General features: G+C 37.9%; 1 protein-coding gene across 4 annotated transcripts; it reads right to left on the bottom strand.

Annotated features, from left to right (window-relative positions):
* Positions 1 to 806: 806 nt before the first annotated feature.
* On the bottom strand, positions 807 to 6,203 carry LOC102892299 (serpin B9). Of its 4 annotated transcripts, none has more exons than XM_015597422.2 (5): positions 6,109 to 6,203; positions 4,549 to 4,726; positions 2,500 to 2,637; positions 2,025 to 2,142; positions 807 to 1,009 (listed from the first exon to the last, which is right to left on the bottom strand). In XM_015597422.2, the coding sequence occupies exons 2-5, from the start codon at positions 4,714 to 4,716 to the stop codon at positions 822 to 824; spliced, it is 612 nt and encodes a 203-aa protein (XP_015452908.1). In that variant the 5' UTR covers positions 4,717 to 4,726; positions 6,109 to 6,203; the 3' UTR covers positions 807 to 821. The 4 variants fall into 4 exon arrangements, with proteins under 4 accessions (XP_015452908.1, XP_006904083.1, XP_006904084.1 ...); XM_006904021.3 differs by lacking the exon at positions 6,109 to 6,203 and adding an exon at positions 5,788 to 5,998; XM_006904022.3 differs by lacking the exon at positions 6,109 to 6,203 and adding an exon at positions 5,795 to 5,997.
* Positions 6,204 to 22,344: the final 16,141 nt, after the last annotated feature.

The following is a 22,344-nucleotide window of genomic DNA, read 5'->3' as shown; positions in this document are numbered from 1 at the left end:
ATAAAGAACCAACCATATCTTCATGCATTTAAATGCAACTGTTCCAATTCTGATACTCTAATTCGAGGAAATAATTTTTTAATTATTAAAAGGTATATGCGTGCAGAGGTTAATTGAAGTATTATACTTATTAATTTTTTACAGTTGAAACAGACCACCTACTATAAAAATTAAAATGGTTGCTAAAATCAATGCTGGAAATGTTCTCCCCTTCCCCGCTTTGCAACTAGAGAGCTGATTATTTAAAGTATACCTTGTCCAAAAAAGAGAAAAAGAGATGCTATCTGTATAAGTTTCCTAATTTTATTGAAACGGTATTTTTTAGGGGGTGGGGGATTTGGCAAGCTATTTTAATGTCCGCCTGAACTGAAGTTATTCCTCAATGTCAAGACTAAGGTCTTACTTTTAATATTAGAAATCTATAAATAATTTCTTAATAATGATAAATTAAAAGCAATTCAAATCTATACTTATTTTAATTTTCAAAATACCCGATTAAATATATTTTCACATTCTCTCCCTCTATCCCTGCAACACACACCTATATCACACTTCCTTAACATCTGTTTTTTTTGCTTTCTTTCCAAACGACTCGTGCTTAAGGAATATCTTCAGTTCCCAGAACTAGGTGGCAGCAATGAATGTGTGAGAAATTATCAGAGGCAACAAGAGGTGTAACAAAATGCAAAACATTACAGGCAGCAAATGTTTTTGATTCCTTTAGTTCATTTCTACTGAGTTTAAAATTTCATTCAAAAATGTGTTTTTTCAGATTATTTTTAACCAATAATTTATGCTTCTACAAAGTTAAATTTTCCATTTTACTTTTTCATCAAACTAGCAGAATTTTTGAAATCTTCCCCTACCTGGCTTATTTTGAAAGGCATTTCACTTGAGTATGTTTTATCGAACTGCTCTTTCCATCTTCCTTTGAAGTAGATGGCATTGACAAGAACCAGCTTGGTCTGTGCATCAATGGAGTTACCTGGCAACAAGTCTTGAATTTTACCTTTCGAGAAAAGTAAAAAATATATTCAGTTGATTTTTAAAAAGCGTGATGAATAAACTATGAGATTTATTGGCAGGTCCCTGATTATTAATCAAGAACCAAACATGCTTTTTTCAAATTTGCTGAATTTGGATTGCTACATACAGAAATCAAAAACAACACATACGAGTGGCATTAATGATCACCAGTGCTTCGGGAACATCTACAAAGTTGATGACGGTGAAAGATTTCTAAATCACTCAAGGAAAAACACTACACCGGGTTGGAGAACAAGGCAAGGAAATGAGAGATGGGTTGGAGGGACATCGGTTATCTCACACGGTTCAATGGAGGGTTTCATCTAAAGCTCCAAAGTTATGCGTAGTGCTAACATTCCACAACCACATGTGGACGCATCAGAGGCAGCCAGAATGAATGTCTCAAAGGGGAAACAGCTGGCAATGGGCAGTGTGAGTGTATTGAGGAGCTTCTGGAAGCCTCTATTTGACCCATTAATGGGTTTGCAGTTGGCCTATCATGCCTAGGTTTATCAAGTCTAAGGAAATGTAAATGGAAGATATAAAAGAAGCAGTAGAATAAGTAAGCTTAACGAGTAAAGTCAAGGCAGTAGTGATGGAGGGCTACACAGAATCTGGAAAGAGATGATGGCTCCACCCAGCACGTGAACATTATAGGCGAAGTGTAAATATGTTTTAGTTATTAAACTAAAAGTTTGGCCTGCGAGTTTCTTTTGGCATTTGTGTCAGTCGCTTTGGTCCTGGGAGAATGGATAAAATTAAGTCTCTCTTGTTGAAAACCTGAGCATCTGATTGGAACCTCTGTGAGTAGATTAAGGTTCAAATATCCCATGAGATTCAGCCTGTCAGCATTACTCTGACCACCTGAAACACCAGTGAAATCAGAGAAGCAGGCAGAGGAGGGAAAAAAGAAGGGAGAGAAGAAGGAAGGAGAGGAGGAGGAGGAAGAGTAGAAAGGGGAGGGGAGATGGAAGGCGGGTATAACATGTAATTCTTACCTTTAGTCTTTTTTGAAACCCAAGTGTTTATATGTTTCCTGGACTGCTCTGCAGCTTTGGCAAAGGAAAGCTGCTCCAGCTCAGCATGATAGAACCGAAGACAGGATTCCTTAAAGGTCTTTGGAGAGAAAAGTGTTCAATGAGGCTACATTTCTAACTAAAATATCAAGTGTCCAAAAATTCTGAATATTACATACCTTTTATTAAAAAGAATGTACATCTCTTAAAAGTGACCATATCTCAGTTGGCTATATGTTAAAATATCAGTGTTTATAAAGAGGTACATACTAAGCCATGAATAACCAGAAATGGATAAATGAATTTTAGAAGTAGTCAAATTTTAAATAATTCAAGGTATAGATATAGAATTATGATTTTTTAAAACAATGTTTACCGTAAGTTTCAGTTCTCTAGGGTCTTTCTCTAGGACTCTATGTTTTTATTACAACTTTACTGTTCTCTTGATTTAACTTACTGAGAGGAATTCACAAGTCTTTTCCCCAAAGAGCCTGTTGGCCGTTCTGAGCAAGTACTGCGTGCCAGGTTTGTTCATTTCAGCAAGAAGTGACTGGAAACTCCCATGAATGTCCTTCTCTGTGTTCAAAGAGAGCGCCTGTTGAGAAAAATAATTTAAAATTATCTATTGTTCTTTGGTCTCAAAAAATTTATAAGCAAATTATTTCTTACATACTCAACAAAATTTTCCTTTAAAAGGATGTTGCTGTTATTTTAATTGTGTATTCAATATACTAGAGAAGCAACACTATGTGGGGGTGGATAGAAGATAAAGAGGGAAAAAGAGAGGAACAGAGGGAGGTAGGAAGAGAAGGAGAAAGAGAGAACACAGAATAAAGGGGAGTAAGAGTTGGCTTTCTGTCTAAATTGCTTTTGTTTAAAGATAAGGAACAGGGAAAAATGAAAAGGGAAAGACAGCTTCAGAAAAGAGGTTGTTTTAAAATCTCTCATCCCAAGAAAAACATGAGGAAAACTTGTCTCTAAAATTTACCCCAACAATGCCGTCAAAAGCATTAAAAATTCAAAGAAATGAGCAGAAATACAGTTATAGTGGGAAATATCATAATAGTGGGAGAGACAACACTTTCGGTCTCTGACAGCTTTAACAGAATCCAAAGGCTAGTTCTGGAGTGCCCATTATTGTCTAGTTGGACGCTGGAGGATAAGGAACTCTCAATGTCACATTTCATAAAGTAACCAGACAATTTGGGGGCTCTCAAAAATCACTCCTATAAGGGCTCATTGGCTGGCTAGCCCAAAACATAGAAAACTTAATTAAGTATAAAGAATCCTCTACTCAGCCATAAAAGGAGAATGAAATCTTACCACTTGTGACAACAAGGATGGACCTGGAAGGTACTGTGCTGGGTTAGGTCAAATGGAGAAGGACAAATGCCATGTGATTTCACTTATATGTGGAATCTAAAGAACAAGGTGAATGGACAGGAAGGGCAGAAACAGACTCATAGATGCAGAGAGAGTTTTGATGGTTGCTGGATGGGGGGGTGGTTGGAGGGTGGCTGAAAGGAGGGAAGGGATTAAGAAGTACAAATTGGTCGTTACAGAATAGTCATGGGGATATAAAATATAGCATGAGGAATATAGTTAATAATAGCGTAATAAGTATGTATGGTGTCAGATAGGTACTAGATTTATCAGAGGGATTACTTCATAAGTTATATAAGTGTCTAATCACTATGTTGTACATCTGAAACTGATATGTTGTATGCCCACTATAATTGAAAAATAAAAAAAGTTTAGAAATCAATTATCACCAAAAAATAAATGAAATAAAATTCAAATTTTAAAAAAGAATCCTCACACATACATAAACCTACACTCCGGCATACCATGAGCTGGAAAGTGATTAATCACTACTAAAAAGGATTCATAGGAAAACAAAGCTCATATTGAAAGAGCCACACTGTCTAACTTTTCTATAGTAGAGATACATGTTCAAGGCCATGAGCTCGGCTATGATACAAGCTTTTAGTTTTCATCTCAGGCATGTATCTCCTGCCCACTCTATAAAACTCCTGGGAACAGGAATGGATTCTCAATCATTTTCTGATGTTTACCAAACGTTTGTTAAACTCATCTAACTAGCACATATGCAGTCTATATAAGTAATAAATACATGCACTTTCACCTTCTTTTGCATATTTCTGTTTATGCTCATACTGAGCTAGGAAGCCATGTTGGTATATCAATGATTTGAAATAGATGTTAACCTTACCCTTCCTTGCCAATGAACAATTACAGTTACACAGTCTTTTATTCCAAGAATGAACTAGATCTTAGCTGCTTCGATGTCAAATAATTTCAGTATCATTTTCTAAACAAAGATAAAGTGTTAGAATAAAGTTTCGATAGTTCGATCCAGGTTACTAATTGGAGAAACTTTTCCCAAAAAATCTCAGGAAAGGAGACTTGCTTCTTCATGAGGTATGAAGCTGGGTGATAGAACAGAACAACTGAAAAGGCAGTCCCTTCTCTCAGGCAGGTTTACCTGGGCCATTTGGGCAGCAGTGTTTCCTTTTGCCCCCAGGAAGACCATGGCCAGGGCAGAGGAGATGCTCACAGGAGAATAAAACACGTTGCGAGAAGGATTGTCTTGACATAGTATCTTTAAAAGGCGGAGGGCAAAAGTGCCATTTGCTTCAGAGAGAGCATCCATGATGCAGTATCTGGAACCGCAGAATAAAGAGAAAGATTGCTTCGACAATACACCCGTGAATGTTATTGACCTAATTAATACATGGCAATTTTGAAATTGTACTTATTTTTTTTTTTTTTCCTTAAAGCTCATAAATATTTTAAGTTCGGGGAAATTCCATTTACTGCTGTTCTCTATCCAAAAAATAAGTCTAAATTTTAAGGCAATTAGCTAAGTGCGGTAGTGGCAGCAGATCAAACGGATAAGCTCAAAGCTCACTTTATTTAAATAGTTTATCTTCCACTTAGTCCCCTCCTCCTGTTCCAGCTTCCATCTCTAGCCATCTGGAACTCTTTCCAGTCCTGCAGTCACCCCTGAGCCTTTGAAAACACTTTAGCCAAGGTTAAAGTGTTTCACCAGGTTAAGGGCTCAAACACCACATCTGATTCCTCTCCTAGAGGAGGTTTCTTCCTCTCTCTCCCCAGCACAACTCCCCAGTCTTCATTGTGTCCCACTAGATGGACGCTCTGAAAGCAAGGGCTGTCTGGCAGCCGCTGAGCGCTCAGAAAAAAAGGAAGGGCTTGATAAATTTGTATTGCCTTGACGAAAGAATTAGGATGCATAAGAAATGCTTGAATTTGCAACTGGAGACTGGTGATTTTAGCAGGACAGAGTCGAGGTAAGGCAGATGTCATTATTTGGATCCGGGAGAGAGAAGAGTTGAGAAATAGGGCGAGCAGGTGGGGATGGGGCTATAGGGTGAGGGCCCGGCAAGGGGAAAGAGGCGATAAGGCAGGGAAAAAAGGCATCGGAGAGCAAAGAGAAAACCCTCTGAGGACGCATCTGAGGCTTATTCGAGAACGAGAACCTCGAGGCACAGGCCCTGGGACCAGTCACAGCGAAAGCACCGCTGCGCAACGGACCAGCGGCGACAGATCCAAAGAGTCTGGATTTCTGTAAACAAGAAGGCGCTGCCCTCTCGCGTTTGCTTTGTACCGAGATAGGCCTCGCGTCCTCGCGCCAGGTTCTCTAAGGTCGTCTAGGGGTTCTTCTTGTCCCCCCAACTCCCTTCCTGCCCCGCCATGCCCCCACCTGCCACCTTCAACACTGCAGCGCTGTTCTTCTCCTGTCGCTGCCCTCGGAGCCTGGAACCCCACGACCCGAAGCGCACGCAGACTTGGCACGCTACAGCCGCACGCCGTGGGTCCCCTCAGGCCTCGGCCGCCCACGGACCTTAAGTCTGCGCTCGCTTGCCTGAGGCGCGGGGGGTGAGGGGAATTCCACACATCCTGCCCTCGGCGCAGGGGCGGGGCAGGGCGCGGCAGGGCGGTGCGCGGTCAGGGCTAGCGAACACTGTCTACTCCCCTCAGGGCCCGAGTCTGGATAATCCCTGCAGGCCCCGTATCACCTCACCTACGGGACCCCTGCCGGGGACACGGAGACAGCGGGTGGGCTGCAGCCTCGCACTTCCTGTGGGTTCCAGAAGCTACTTTAAAGCGGGATTCTGAAAGGGAAAGCACTTTCAAACTGATAGCCCTTCCGGGCCAGCTCTGCTGGCTGCCAAATGAAGAGATCACAGGTAGGGGATTGGGAGAAGGGACGAGAGAACTTGGAAGCTTGGGCTTTTCTACTTACAGGAAACAGACAAAAATGGAATGACAGCCTCCTTTATCGTAGGAAGGGTCTGTGGATCTTTATTTTACATCTCTTTTCTTATATAGATGAGAGAGTCAGCTAGAATGAAGTATTCCTTTGAGATCCCACAACTAATTAGCAGTCCTGAATCCAGACACAGAAGCCAGGGGTGCAGTGAAGAAGGAAACTTCATTCAGTGCAAACAACTCAGTTGTGGTACAGCACGGCTGTGTAACAGCTCAGTGGTGTTATAACTGAATTATGAAGCAGCATGGCTGTGGAACTGCAAAGCTATGATGAGGCCCCTCTGTGGCTAGAATGCTCTGCTCTGCTCCGCTCTGCTCTACACTGGTCTACTCTACTTGCTCCCGTCTTCTTCACTTTCCTCTGCCCTGTGCTGGTTTGGAGCCTTCTTTGGTGTTTCAGCACCAGCTCCAGCTGGGGAAACCATCTCCAACAAGCAATAGAAAGAGAAAGTGTGCTCCCTAAGCAAGGGAGGAGCAGGCTTATATGGAGAGAAGTCTTTGCCCCTGGTCCCTGATTGGTCCATCTTCATGCAAACAAGGACTCCAAATCCTTGCAGTCTGATTGGTCCAAAAGGCACTGTCCTGATTGGTCAGAATGGAGCTGCTTGGGTTGGTCAAAGAAGATGTTAATGGAGCTATAGCTGCACAATTCCAATTAAATGGGAAAAGTCTCAGTCCTTTTGGTTGACATACAGTTCCAGGAATTCTCATAAGGGCTGGCTCAGTTGGCATGAACACAGTATAGGTAGGCAGTTCAGTGCAGGCTTCTCCCTGAAGTGCACTTTGTATGAGAAGCCCCTGTGTAGAAACAGCTGCTAGGCTTTAGGGGTTTTTTTGTTGTTTTTGTTTTTTAATTTGAGCTCAGTTAGCTACCAGGAATCCTTCTTAGTAGCTATCTTCTTTCTCAGGGTCCCCAGATATATGTTTATTCATTTTGTTTATTCATTCATCAATTGATAGACATTTGGGTTCTCTTGTTTGTCTATTATGAATGATGCTGCTATAAAAATTCATGGACAAGTTCTTGTGTAGACATTATATTTTCATTTCTCTTGGGTACATACCTAGTAGTGGAACTGCTGGATCATATAGTATCTCTATATTTAACTTTTCGAGAACTGTCAAACTATTTTTGCAAAGTTGCCGTGCAATCTTACATTCCTACCAGCAATGTATGTGGTTATCAATTTCTCGACATCTGTTGTCTATCATTTTAAATAAATTTTAGCCGTTCTAGTGGGTGTGAAGTGGTATTGCATTTTGGTTTTGAGTTGTATTTCCTTCATGACTAATGATGTTGAGCATCTTTTGATGTACTTATTGGCTCTTTGTGCAGCTTCTTCAGAGAAATGTCAATTCAAATGGTTTACCCATTTTCAAATTGTGTTACTTGTCTTTTTGTTGTTGAGTTGTAACACTATGACTCCTGATTTACTTCACCATCATAATCAAATCACTCAAAACCAATGATAAAGAGAAAAATCTTAAAAGCAATCAAAGAAATGTTAGGTAAAGAAAAATCAAGATAAAGATGATATTAGATTTCTCTTTGGCAACAATGTGAGCAAGAGCACAGTGGGAAAACATCTCTAAAATATTGCAAGAAAAAGAGAAACCATCAACCTAGAATTCTGTACCCTTCAAAAATATTTTTGAAAAATAAAGGTGAAATAAACACTTTTCAGACAAGCAAAAACTGAAAGTTTTCATTGCCAGCAAACCAGCACTTCGAGAAATATTAAAGAAGAACTTCCAGCAGCAGCCATCAGAAAGATTCTGCTTCATTATATCCGGTTCTTTATGGATTCTGTTGAGAAGGCAACCATCATTTATGTTGTCATTCTGAGGGAACAATGAACGATGCTGCCCCATTTCTCTAAGGATTCTTTTGAGAATATAGCCATCATTTAAATCCTCGTTCTTGATGCTGCTCCATATTCTCCAGTCTCTGTGGACTCTGTTGAGAGGAGACATAATTTTAATCATTATTCTTAGCATTGGAAAGATTCTTCATTTTCTCTGATTCTCCAAGGATTCTGTTGGGAACCCAGCTATCTTATAAATAATTTTTTTCTAGAATGGCATTTGAAAGGTGCTGCCCCATTTTCTCTGGGTCTCTATGGATAAATACATGCTCTTGAGAAAGCAAGCATTTCTATCATCGTTCCAGGTAAAACTATTTATATAAATACAAAAGTGTCAAGTATTGCTGGAGTGATGTCAGAAGCATGGCGGAGCGAGAGATGTCCCCAGATCGCTCCCCTTGAAAGCACAATAAGCTGAACATCTAAACCTCAGCAAATAACACCCAACCTGCACACAGCATGTCTGAGTGAGTTATCTGCACATAAGAGGTCAGAACCGTAGTAGTCTGGAGGGAGAGGATGTGTAGATTGGGAGGAACAAAGAAGCTACCTCTTGCACCCAGAACTCCCTACAGGAGGAGCAGTTGCAGCCAGTTCCTGAACAGTCCTGCCAGAGAAATCTATGAGCTCCACGCAGCAGAGCCCAGGGAGCAGAGCAGAAAGCAGAGCAGAAACTAACTGCAGAGCAGTGACAGCTGGTTCTTAGCAGCCACTGTTGCGAAGCACTAGGCTGAGACACAGAGATAGTAGCAACTCCCACCCACCAACCCAAGTAAATATGCCCTCGATAAAAACAAAAAAAAAAAAAAAAAAAAAAAAAAAGGCATTATTAGTTCCCAAACAGAGATCCAAGAGCCTTAGATGCCACCTACTGGAAATAAAAAAAAAAACAAAAAACAAAAAACAAACAAACAACAAAAAAAATGCCTTCTTAGCAACAGGCTTAAGCGCGACCTCTATATAATAAATCTTTCTGGGGGGGAGGGGGGGGACACAGAATACACTCTCGATAATACCCAAGTGAAGAAATAGACCATCAAACAACATGAAACAAGGGTAAAAACAAAAAACAAAAAACAAACAAACAACAACAAAAATGCCTTCTTAGCAACAGGCTTAAGCGCGACCTCTATATAATAAATCTTTCTGGGGGGGAGGGGGGGGGAAGCAGAATACACTCTCAATAATACCCAAGTGAAGAAATAGACCATCAAACACCATGAACAACCAGGGTAACAAGGCTGCTCAGAAAGAAAGAGAAAAATTTCCAGAAAATAAGCTTAAAGACATAGAAATATGTGATTTAAATGACAGAGAATTTAGGATTATACTTCTGAAAAGAAACCTCAATGAGATGCAAAATAACTCCGATCGACAATTCCTGAGGAAAAAATAGACCAGTGGAATGAGTTTTTAGCAAGATCGAAACCCTTAAAAAGAACCAAATAGAACTTCTGGAGAAGAATCCACTAAAAGAGATGAAGAGTGAAATAGCGAGCTTTGGAAATAGACTTGACCAAACGGAGAAAAGAATCAGTGATATCAAAGACAGAGATCTAGAAATAATTCAGAGGGAAGAAGAAAGAGACCAAAGAATGGAAAATAATGAAAGAGAAATACAAGAACTAGCTAACACCATCAGGAAAGACAACATGAGAATAATAAGTATTCCAAAAGAGAAGAAAAGGAGAAGAGATCAGACATCATATTCAAACAAATTGTGGATGAGAATTTCCAAAATCTAAAGAATGAACTGGAGCTTCGAATCCAAGAAGCTAACAGAACACCCAATTATCTCAACCCCAAAAGTCTTCTCAAAGACATATTATATTAAAATGATCAAAAATTAATGACAAAGAATGCTCAAGGTAGCCAGCGAAAATAAGATGGTAATCTACAAAGGAAAACCCATTAGGCTATCTTCAAATTTCTCAGTGCAAACTTTACAAGCAAGAAAGGAGTGGAACCAAATATTCAAACTACTAAATAAAAAGAATTACCAGCCAAGAATAATGTATCCAGCAAAGTTCTCCTTTAGATATGAAGGAGAAATAAAGACCTTTCTAGACATACAAAAGTTGAGAGCATTCTCTGCCACAAGGCCTGCATTATAGGATATAAGGAAAAGGATCAGCTCACATGAAAAAAAAAAAAAAATGACAAAAAAATACATAACTATCAGTGAGGTGACAAGCAAGCAGACAGAAGCAGAATAGTGCACCTTTTATCAAGAACAGAGTATTATAAGCCTAAACAATGAGAATAGCATTGCTATTGCAAGATAAAAATGAATGCTCAACATGCATAGGGACAATTTGAGACAATAATAACAGAAAAGGAGAGGAATCAAAGATCCAAATTTGCAAAGGGGAGAGGAGATAAGGTATATGTAGAAGAAAATGGATGACTGTATATACATAACTATCCTTTACATATTCATAATAGTAACCACACACCAAAGATCCAGAACTGAAGCACATAACATAAAACAAGAAAGACCAGAGGGAAAGATCCGTAAAATCCAACCAAATTAAAATAACAGACAGAAACTTAAGGACAAGGAAACACCGAGCTACTAGAAAGCAAAAAATAAAATGGCTATGGGAAAACTTCATATTTCAATAATCGCTCTAAGTGTAAATGGACTAAACTCACCAATAAAAAGGCACGGAGTTTCAGATTGGATCAAAAAACAAAACCCAACCACAAGCTGACTCCAGGAGACACATCTCAGTTCCAAAGACAAATATAGACTCAAAGTGAGAGGGTGGAAGACGATTTCAAGCAAATGACATTCAGAGAAAAGCGGGAGGATTGGTATTAATATTGGATGAAATAGACTTCAAAATAAAAAAATATAGAAAGATACATTTCATAATTATAAAGGGAACCATACACCAATTAGACATAACACTTATTAATATCTATGCTCAAAATCAGGGAGCCCCAAAATACATAAAGCAATTATTAACAGAACTAAAGGGAGAAACAGATCAAAACACTATCATAATAAGAACCTAAATACCCCACTGTTGGATATGGACAGATCACCCAAACAGAAAATCAATAAGGAAATAACATCCTTAAATGACACATTAGGCCAACTGGACATAATCGACATTTACAGAGCCTTTCATCACAAAACAGCTGCTTATACATTCTTCTCTAGTGCATATGGAACATTCTTAAGAATGGGACACAAAGCTAGCCTCAACAAATATAAGAGGATTGGAGGATTAAAATCATACCAACCATATTCTCTGATCACTATGTATTGAAGCAGAGATCACCTGTAAAAGGAAAGCAAGAAGAAACCCAACTACATGGAGATTAAACAACATGCTGCTGAAGAATGACTGAGTCATAGAAGAAATAAAAAGAAAGATCGAGAGATAAATAGAAAGGAACAATAAAGATAGTACAACATATCAACATTTTTGAGGCATGACAAAAGTGGCAAGAAGAGGAAAATTCATATCATTACAGGCCTGTCTCAACAAAAAAGAATGAGCCCAAATGAACAACCTAACGTTTCGTCTTTAAAAATTAGAAAAAGAACAAATGAAGCCTAAAATCAGAAGGAAAAAATAATAAAAATTAAAGCAGAATTAAATGAAATTGAGAAAAAACAAATAGTAGAAAAAATTAATGCAACAAAGAGCTGGCTCTTTGAGAAGATTTATAAAATTGACAAACTTGGCTAGACTCACTAAAAACAAGAGAAAGGACACAAATAAACAAAAGGAGGGGTGAAAGGGAAATTATGACAGACACTGCAGAAATACAAAGGATCATACAAGAATACTATGAAAAAGTACATAATATCAAATTTAATAACCTAGAAGAAATAAACAAGTTCTTAGACATATACAGCCTTCCTAGATTGAATCAAAAAGAACTGGAAAATCTAAATAGACCTCAACAATCAGCAATATGGACATTGAAAGAATCATCACAAAGCTACCAAAAAGGAAAAGTCCAGGACCAGAGACTTCACTAGTGAATTCTACCAGACATTCAAAGAAGATTTAATACCAATTCTCCTCAAACTCTTCCAAAAAAATCAAAGAAGAGGCAATACTTCCCAACTCATTTTATGAGGCCAATATTTCTCTGATACTAAAACCTGGTAACAATAACACAAAAATAGAAAACTACAGACCAATGTCTCTTATGAGCACAGATGCAAAAATCCTAAATAAGATACTAGCAAACTGAATACAGCAACACATTAAAAAGATTATACATCACAATCAAGTGGGCTTCATCCCAGGGGCACAGGGATGGTTCAACACATGTAGATCGATTAATGTGATACACCACACAAAGAAATTAAAAAATAAGAATCATATGATCATATCCATAGATGCAGAAAAAGCCTTCGACAAGATACAGCATCCATTTATGATCAAAACACTTAAAAATAGATATAGAACAAAAGTACCTTAACATAATAAAGGCCATATATGAGAAACCCTCAGCTAACATAATGGCAAAAACCTTCCCTCTAAGATCAGGAAGAAGACAAGGCTGTTCACTGTCGCCACTGTTATTCAGTATCACATTGGAGTTCCTTGTGAGTGCAATCAAGCAAGAGAAAGACATAAAAGGTATTTAAATCAGAAATGAAGAAGTCAAACTGTCTCTATTTGCTGATAACATGATTCTCTATATAGAAAAACCTAAAGACTGCACAAGAATACTACTAGAAATAATAAGCAAATACAGTAAAATTTCAAGGTACAAAATCACTGTTCAGAAGATCATAGCATTTCTGTACTCTAATAATAAATTTTGAGAAAAAGAAATGGAAAACACAATTCCTTTTGCAATTGCAACAAAAAGAATAAAATACCTAGGAATAATCTTAACAAAACATGTGAAGGACCTATGTAATGAAAACTAAGACCCCGTTAAAAGAAATCAAAACATGTGAAGGACCTATGTAATGAAAACTATAAGACCCCGTTAACAGAAATCAAAGAATATACAAAGAAATGAAAAGATACTCCGTGTTCTTGGATTAGAAGAATCAACATATTTACAATGACCTTATTACCTAAAACATTATACAGATTTAACGCCATCCCCATCAAAATCCCTTTGGCACTTTTTAAAGAAATACAACAAACAAAAAAATCATCAGATTTGTGTGGAAGCACAAAAGACTCCAAATTGCCAAAGCCATTCTGACAAAAAAGAACAAGTCTGGAGGTATCACTCTGCCCGACTCCAAATTTTACTACTAAGCACCAATAACCAAAACATGATGGTATTGGCAGAAAAACAGACACAGGGACCAGTGGAACAGAATTGAGAGTCCAGTAGTAAACTTCCATTTATATGGGCAAATAATTTTTGACAAAAATGTCAAAGACACACAGTGAAGAAAGGAAAGCCTCTTCAATAAATGGCGATGGGAAATCTGGAAAAGCCGCCTGGGAAAGAGGAAAACTAGACTGATGCCTATGATCACACACCAAAATTAACTCAAAATGGATTAAGGACCCGAATATAAGACCGGAAACAGTAAATTGTATAGAAGAAAACATAGGAACGAAACTCAAGGACCTTGGACTTGAGGATTTTATGAATTTAACCTCTAAGTCAAGGGAAGTAAAAGCAAAAATAAATGAATGGGACTGCATCAAACTAAAAGTCTTCTGCACAGCAAAAGAAACCACCGACAAGGCAAAGAGACAACCATCTGAATGTGAAAATGTATTTGCAAACAATGCCTCCGATAAGGGCCTAATATCCGAAATATACAAAGAACTCATACAACTCAATAACAACAACAACAACAAAATGAACAATCCAATTAAAAACTGGGCAAAGGACCTGAACAGACACTTCTCCCAAGAAGACATACAAATGGCCAACAAACAAATGAAAAGATGCTCGACATCACTAGCTATTAGGGAAATGCAAATCAAATTCACAATGAGATACCATCTCACACCTGTTAGAATGGCTATTATCAACAGGACAAGTAATAACAAGTGTTGGAGAGGATGCAGAGAAAAAGAAGCACTCACGCACTGCTAGTGGGACTGTAAATTGGTACAGCCACTATAGAAAACAGTATGGAGTTTCCTCAAAAAACTAAGAATTGATGTACCACATGCTCCAGCAATCCCTCTACTGGGTTTTTACCCCAAAGACTTGAAAACATATATCCAAAAAGATATTTGCACACCGGTGTTCATAGCAGCATTATTCACAGTAGCCAGGACATGGAAGCAACTGAAATGTCCTACAATAGATGATTGGATAAAGAAGATTCAGTACATATATACAATGGAATATTACTTAGCCATAAGAAGAGATGAGATACAGCCATTTGCGACGATGTGGATGGACCTTGAGATAATCGTGCTAAGCAAAATAAGCCAGACAGAAAAAGTTGAAAATCACAGTATATCACTTATATGTGGGTTATAAATCTAAAAGCAACAAACATGACAAACAAATAGAGACTCGAGGACATGAACAGTAGACTAGTGGTTACCAGAGGGTAGAGGGGGAGAGGGGAGGTAGATGGGGTAAAAGGGGTCAAATACTTTGTGACAGAAAGAAATTTATGGGTATATATATGACCTACTGTTGAATTGTACACTTGAAACTTATTGGATTTCATTAACCAATGTCACCATAATGATAACTAAGAAAAAACCACATCTTAAATATAAGGACGGAAATTTTGAAAATAGAATAGTGGAAAATATAAATAGTGTAAACACCAACGAGAAAAAATTGGCCTAACTATTCTTGTATCAGACAAGTAGAAATTAAAGCAAGCAATATTGTGTAACAATAAAAGGGTCAATCCAACAGAATTTCATCAAAATTCTGAATTAGTAGGTACTTAATAACGTACAAAGATATTGACAAAAAAAGATAAGAAATAGAGAGATCTACAATAATAGTTTGAGATTTTTGACACACTTCTCTCAGTAATGAATAGAAAAAAAGGGGACCAAATAAATATTTATAAATATCTGAATAACCCAAACAACCAAACTGACATACATAAAAAAACAAAATTCAAAGACTATACAATGTCCATTTTCAAGTGCACATGAAATATTTATCAAAGTGGACAATATTTTGTGTAATGAAACAAGTTTCGACAAATTTCTAAGGATTGAAATCAAACAGGATATGTTCTGTGGTCACAGCGAAATTAAACTAGATATCAATAACAGAAAAATAACTAGAAATTCCAAAATATTCATAAATTAATCAACACAATTCTAAACAACTAAAAGACCAAAAAATATTAAAATAACAATTAGAAAATATTTGAACTAAATGACAATAAATATATATATATAACGTTTTTTTGTGAGATGAAGCCAAATTCATTCTTTGAGGGATATTTCTGGCTTTTGATGCATGTATTATAAAATAAGAGTTTTAAAATCAATTATTTGAATGTTCATCTCAAGAATCTTCAAAAAGAATAGAAAATTGAACTTAAAATATAGTAAGTTTCTAATAAATTAAGAAAATAAATCATTGAAATAGAAAACATACATACAACGGAGATCAACAAGAACTAAAGTTGATCCTTCGTAAAGATTAAAATTTATAACTCCTGCAATAAGACTGACCCTGTTTACAAAGAGAGAGCCCACTGATATCAGTTAGGAAAATAAGTCACTAATACAAAATTTAAAAGAATATGAAAAATAAGGGACTACTATTAGCAATTTTATGCCATTAATTTGACACTGTAGAGCAGCAGTTGCCAACCTTTTTGGCACCAGACACCAGTACTCCTATGTGAATCTAATGCCTGATGATCTGAGGTGGAGCTGAGGCAGTGATGCTAGCACCGGGGAGTGGCTGCTAATACAGATGAAGCTTTGCTTGCTCGCCCACCTACCGCTCATCTCCTGCTGTGTGGACCTGGTCCTAAAAGGCCACACAACAGTTACTGGTCTGCGGCCTGGGGGTTGGGGACCCCTGCTGTAGAGGAAATTGAAAAATTTTCTTGAAAAATACAACTCGCTAAAACCAATCCAAGAAGAAAAAGAACATTGAAATAGTCCTATGCTGAATGTATCATTAAAAATCCAAGAAAACTCCACACCCAAATGACTTCATTGGTAAATATTTCCAAACACTTGAAGATAAAATAATGCGAATCCTACACAAACTTTTCTAGAGAACAGAAAAAGAGGAATATTCCCAAAAGTTTTTAATAAGACCAGCTTAACCGGGGTAGCCAAATCTGGCAAAAACAGCACCAGAAAAGAAAATTATAGTCCAGCGTATCTTATTATCATAGATGTAGATGCAAACAATGCTAAATTAGATATTATCAAATAGAATCTAGTGATATGTTAACAGGATAATATATCATGACTAACTAGGTTTTATTCATACATACAGTGTTAGTTTAACATTGAAAAAAAAAAAGTAAATCACCACATCATAAAAGAAAAAATCACATAACCTACTCAAAAGATGCAGGAAAAAGGATGGATAAAAATTCAAGACTTGTTCGTGATAAAAACTCTCACAAAACTAAGAATAGAGAACTTTCTTAATCAGATAAAGAATATCAACACCAATCTATAGATAACAGCATACTTAATCTTGAAATATTAAACACTTTCCCTTGCAATCAGGAGGAAGACAAGAAAGCCCACTATCATCGCTTCTCTTCAAAAATTGTACTGGAGGCTCTAGCCAGTGCAATAAGGAAAAAAAAGATAATTAAAATATAAAAAATATTGAAATGGAAGAAATAAAAGTTATTACTTCCAGATGACATGGTTATGTGTGTAGGCTATTCAAAAGGATCTGAAAAAAACTTAAAATTAACAAGTGACTTTAGTAAGGCCATTTGGATTCAAGATAGACATTAAAAATCATTTGTACTTCTGTATCTAGCAAGAAGCAAATAAAAGATGAAGTTAGAAGAGCAACAGCATTTACAATAGCATTAACATTGGAACTAATACAGTAAAAAAGATGCTGGACCTTTAAAAAAGAACAAAAGATTTCCAAGAGAGATGAAAAAAGATTTAAATAAATAAATAAAGGAATTTTTCCTCTTTTTGGACAGGAAGACTCAATGTTAAGATGTTAAAGTTTCTCGAATCAATTTTTTTCTTTTATGGATTGTTCTTTGGCTGTCATGTCTAAAAACTCTTTATCTCAGCCCAGGTCATGAAATTTATTCCTATATTTTCTTCTAGAAGTTTTATAGTTTTATATTTTACATTTAGAGGTATGATTTATTTGAGTTAATTTTTGTATAAGGTATGATGTTTAATTTCGATCAAATTCCTATTTTTAAATATAAATATCCAATTGTTCTAACTGTTTATTGTAAAGATTATACTTTGATTTTCCATTTCACATTTGCCAAAATTCAGTTGGCATAATCAGTTTCAGTTCTACATGTAAACAGAATGGAAGTTATTACTTCCATCATTAGAATAAGAAAAAAGATAAACAAACTGAAAATGAACAAATTCTCTAGACCCAACAGAGAATTGAAGTCAAAGAGAAAACCTCTACCCTGAAATCTGTAGAGACAGGAGAAAATGGGGAATCAGAGCCAATATCAGCATATTGGAGCAGAAACTGCTGATAAAACCATTAAATGGTAATTTTCATGAATTGCTGGGGGGCAGTGGCAGTGAGTGTGGATTAGCTTGACAGTGAGAAACTATTGAGGGCTCAGTCTTAGGGATACACTTTGATGAATTTTACCATGAGAACCCCCACCAGGTTCTCAAGGTAAAGAACCAATGAAAATCTCTTCATGTTTTTGGCAGCGGGAGGGGAAAAGAAGCCATTTTGAAATATACCCCAAGAATTCAACATATCAAAGACTTGCTCTCAAAGACTTTGTCAAAACCTCATCCGGAGTTAGCTCCCAGACCTCTAGGAGCCATCTCTCCTTCTTTGTGTCCACAAGGAAAAAAAGAAAGGCAGAAGGGAGAGTAGGCTTCCATTGCCCCTCCCCTTACTACCTGGAGTCCATGTAATAAGTGCTTTTCTCAGTGATAGCTGTTTGGACAATAGCTCTATTCCCAGACTCTCCTAATTTGCTTAAGTAGCCATGACAGATCTCATTCGTGATCCAAAAAAGGCAGCACCTGCTGATTCCGTGAGGGAAGGCAGGTGAGCTGGAGCTGGCTCCTATAGGTGGCGAGAGTTCATTCTTAAACTACCAAGAATTTTGCAAACCAGTTGTTAAACTCCTGGTAACCTAAAGTCAGTCATGATGAGAGCATTTATATCACGGGAACCAGCAAACATTATGAATCAGAGCTTCCTTCTCCCCCACCAACACACACACATCCACCACCTCTGGGTTTCCTGAGCTGGTTTCCCAGCAACATTAATTCTACAGCTCCTCCCTACAAGTTTACTCTCTCCTGTCCTGAATTCTCTTCCTTTTCTGTCATGGGAAAAGGTCTCTTTCCTCCGGTCTGAGGTAAATTCCTCACCTGTACTTTAGATTCTTGCTATTTAAAGTGTGGTCCATGGACAGGCAACATCTGCGTCATATGGAATCCTGTTAGAAATGAAAACTCTCAGGCCACGCCCAGACCTACCGAAGAGAGTCTGCATTTAGCAAGATGCCAGGAGATTTGTGCATTAATTTGGTCAGGCTGCCATAACAAAGTAGTACGGATTGAGTGGCTTAAACAACAGAAATTTATTTTCTCACAATTTGGAGGCTAGAAATACAAGATCAAGGTGTCAGCAGGGTTGGTTTCTTCTGAGGCCTCTCTCCTAGGCTTGTAGATGGATGTCTTCTCTCTGTCTTCATGTGCATGTGATCTTTCCTGTGTATCTGTCTGTGTCCAAATTTCCTCTCTTAAAAGGATACCAGTCATACTGGGTTAGGGCCCACCCTAATGACCTCTTTTTTACTTAATCACCTCTTTTAAAATGCTGTCTCCAAATGCAGTCAAATTCGGAAGTACTGAAACTTGGGACTGAATTTTGGGGAACACAGCTCGGCCCATAACAATTCATATGCACATTAATATTTGAGAAACACTGCCTAGATCAATCCTCATGCCCTCATCCAAGACTCTTGTTCAATCATTATTGGGCTTTCATCTAGCCCCTTTCTTCGAAATAAAGAGTACTATCTTTATATTTTGGGGACATTCTCTTCCTACCTTCTACCATTGCCGGTTGATCATTTCTCTCCCTAGTTGTAGCGCTTCTGTTCATCTAGATCCCAGATAACTTTACTTGCTGTTTGCTTTGTTTTTCTGTCACAACTTTCATTTGGTCACTAGAGGGATGAAAAAGCCTCTATCATCTGTGCCATTTTTCCCATCTCTCCACACTTTTTTTTTTTTTTAAATGTGAGACATGTCCTCTTGCAATATTTTAAGAGGAAGCTTAAAACACTGAATAGTGGAGAAGCTCTGGTTGAAATAGTTGTCTGCAGCCCCTCAGTGTTACCCAGCTCTGCTTTCCTCCCATTTTGTCCGGAGAGACTTGGAAGAAGACTCTTCCTAAGGGTTAATGGAGTGCAGTTTCAGAACTGAAGTGTGAGGCACTTTGCAGTCCACTGGAAAACTGGACAAAGAAGGATCAGATGAAGGTTCACCTGTAAATAAAAATGAATCTATAATAGTATGGCAGTTGCTATAAAATTAAACATAGAAGTATCATATGATCCAGCAATTCCTCTTCTGGGTATATACTGAAAATAATTAAAAGCAGGGACTCGGATTACTTGTACACCCATGTTCAGAGCAACATTATTCACAATAGCCAAAAGGTGGCAGCAACACAAGTGTGGATGAATGTATAAACAAAATATGGTATATGTATGCAATGGAATATTATCCAGCTTTAAAAAGGAAGAAAAGTCTGACACATTACAACATGGATGAATCTTAAAGACATTATGCTAAGTGAAATTAGCAAGCTACAAAAGAAAAACTACTGTACGATTCTACTTATATCATATTCCTAGGGTAGGTAAATTCAGAGACAAAAAGTAGAACGGTGGTTGCCAGGGCATGACGGGGAGGGAGATGGGGAGTTAATGTTTAATGGTACAAAGTTTCAGTTTTGCAATAAAAAAAAGTTCTATGGATGGATGGTGACAATGACAGCACAGCAATGTGAAGATATTTAATGCCACAGTATCTCAAACAGTATAGTTAAATGGTTAAGATAGTAAATTTTATGTTATGTGTATTCTACCACAATTTTTAAAAAAGAATCTGTGCATGATGATTCTTATCTTTGGGTGGAGTTTCTAGTAACTATGTTGTGCTTATTTTCTAATTTTCCAAACTGGTACATATATGTGGCTTTAAAATTTTTGAGCTAAAAACATACATGCATATATAAAAGGATAAAATTATAGATAAAAATAGCTTTCATTGATAATTTGTCCCTTCATTTTCCAAAATATCCTCAACTGGAACAGCAAAATGAATCTGGGAAAGAGAGGTGTTTGATGACCTTCAATCTTTTATTGAGTAGTAGCCCAGCCAAAAAAAACCAACAACCTCACTTTTATTAAGTAAGGTTTACTAGAAATAAACAAATTATACTGGACTAATATTAATTTGCTAGAATTATAATAACCAGTAGTAAACTCTAATAACTTTTGATTTAGTAATAAAGCTTCTTTCAGGGGCATCTTTTCTTCTTTTTTCCTACTTTCCAGTGCATGGATGAATCTTGCTGCTCCTTTCCTGAGAGCATGTGTCTTAGAGCTCCCACAAGAGATGCAGAGGCTGGACCCAGATCAAAATCTCTAGTGCAAAGTGTCCACCCAATGCTGATAGAGTCCAGCTTTGTATTTGCTGTCTGTGCCATGGGCCCTATGTGTGCCCCTCCCCCCGCCTCAGCCAAGATCCAGCCACTGTAGTGAAAAATGGTGTATCTCTTTGAAGTCCCATTATTCAAAGTAAAATTTTTTTTGTTTTCACGTAGCCCACAATTTAGACCAGACTGTCTCAAACCAACCCTCTAGGTTTAGTGAAATCTATCCAACTGTTTTCACTTGACATGATGACTGAAATGTAGTTTTTATTTACAGATAACTAAATTCTGTATTTGCAGAACATTATTTATAAATTATGTTAGAGACACTAAACTGAGAGAGAACAATCAGCAACGGGGATTTCATGTAATGATTCAGGCTCTGGAATCAAACTGCGGGTTCTAGTCATGACTTCATCTGTTGGATTTGTAATAAGCTTAGTCTTCTCACCTCTAAAGTGAGATGAGGACTGCACTGACCTCAGAATGTTGTTGTGAGGGTTAGAGGAGACAATGTATGTAAAATGCTGTGAGCAGTACCTGGCGGAGAAAAGCGTTGGCCATGTTACACAAGGGAGGGTATAGGAGGCAAGTCCTGGAGTGTGTCTGTGAGCCTGCAGTGGTAGTGTTGCTTGGGGTCACCAGTAGGATTGGTTGCTTTATGAATCAATTGATGTATTAATTTTCTATTGCTGCTATAACAAATGACCATAAACCTAGTGGCTAAAAACAATCGAAGTTTATTATCTTACAATTCTGGAAGTCTCTCTGGGTGCTGCACAACACACCAGGGGCATTGTAACATGGCAACTTGTGCTAGTGCCTGCATCAACGATAGCCCCTATCATTTCACTATCTGTTCCATGGTACAAGCCATCTGTGTACCAGGCATCCTCAGGGATGGGAGTCCGACCCTTTACATAGGGACTTGGTATGTCTCCCATCTCAGCAGGCTCTGCCAGGAGCTCTTCTTGGAACTGCACTCATCCCAGTAGGGGATGCAGTCGACCAGACAGGGTATTCACAGAGAACTGCGCCTGCTGCTCCAAGTAAGTACCCCATTTCATCAGGGGTCGGTGCAATTCCCGTACAAGGAATCTTCCTTGAGGCCACAGCCACCTCTCCAAGGGATATGGGATTATGGGCAGCGACGGCCTCACTGACCCAGCAAGGCTGCATAATGGCAACCAGTTGTGTCTCTATCAGAGACCATGCTCTTCCGCTCTTATCAAAAAAACAAAACAAACAAAACAAAACAAAACAAAACAACACTGCACTTCTGTGCTTTTCCACAACTGGGACCAGAAGTCTATCAGTTCTTTCTGGGAACCTTGCTTCTGCGATAAGTC

The sequence above is a fragment of the Pteropus alecto genome, unplaced genomic scaffold (genome assembly GCF_000325575.1).
Source record: "Pteropus alecto unplaced genomic scaffold, ASM32557v1 scaffold1810, whole genome shotgun sequence".
Taxonomy (NCBI): domain Eukaryota; kingdom Metazoa; phylum Chordata; class Mammalia; order Chiroptera; family Pteropodidae; genus Pteropus; species Pteropus alecto.
The sequence above is the reverse complement of the archived record's forward strand: the minus strand, read 5'-3'. Positions and strand labels throughout refer to the sequence as shown.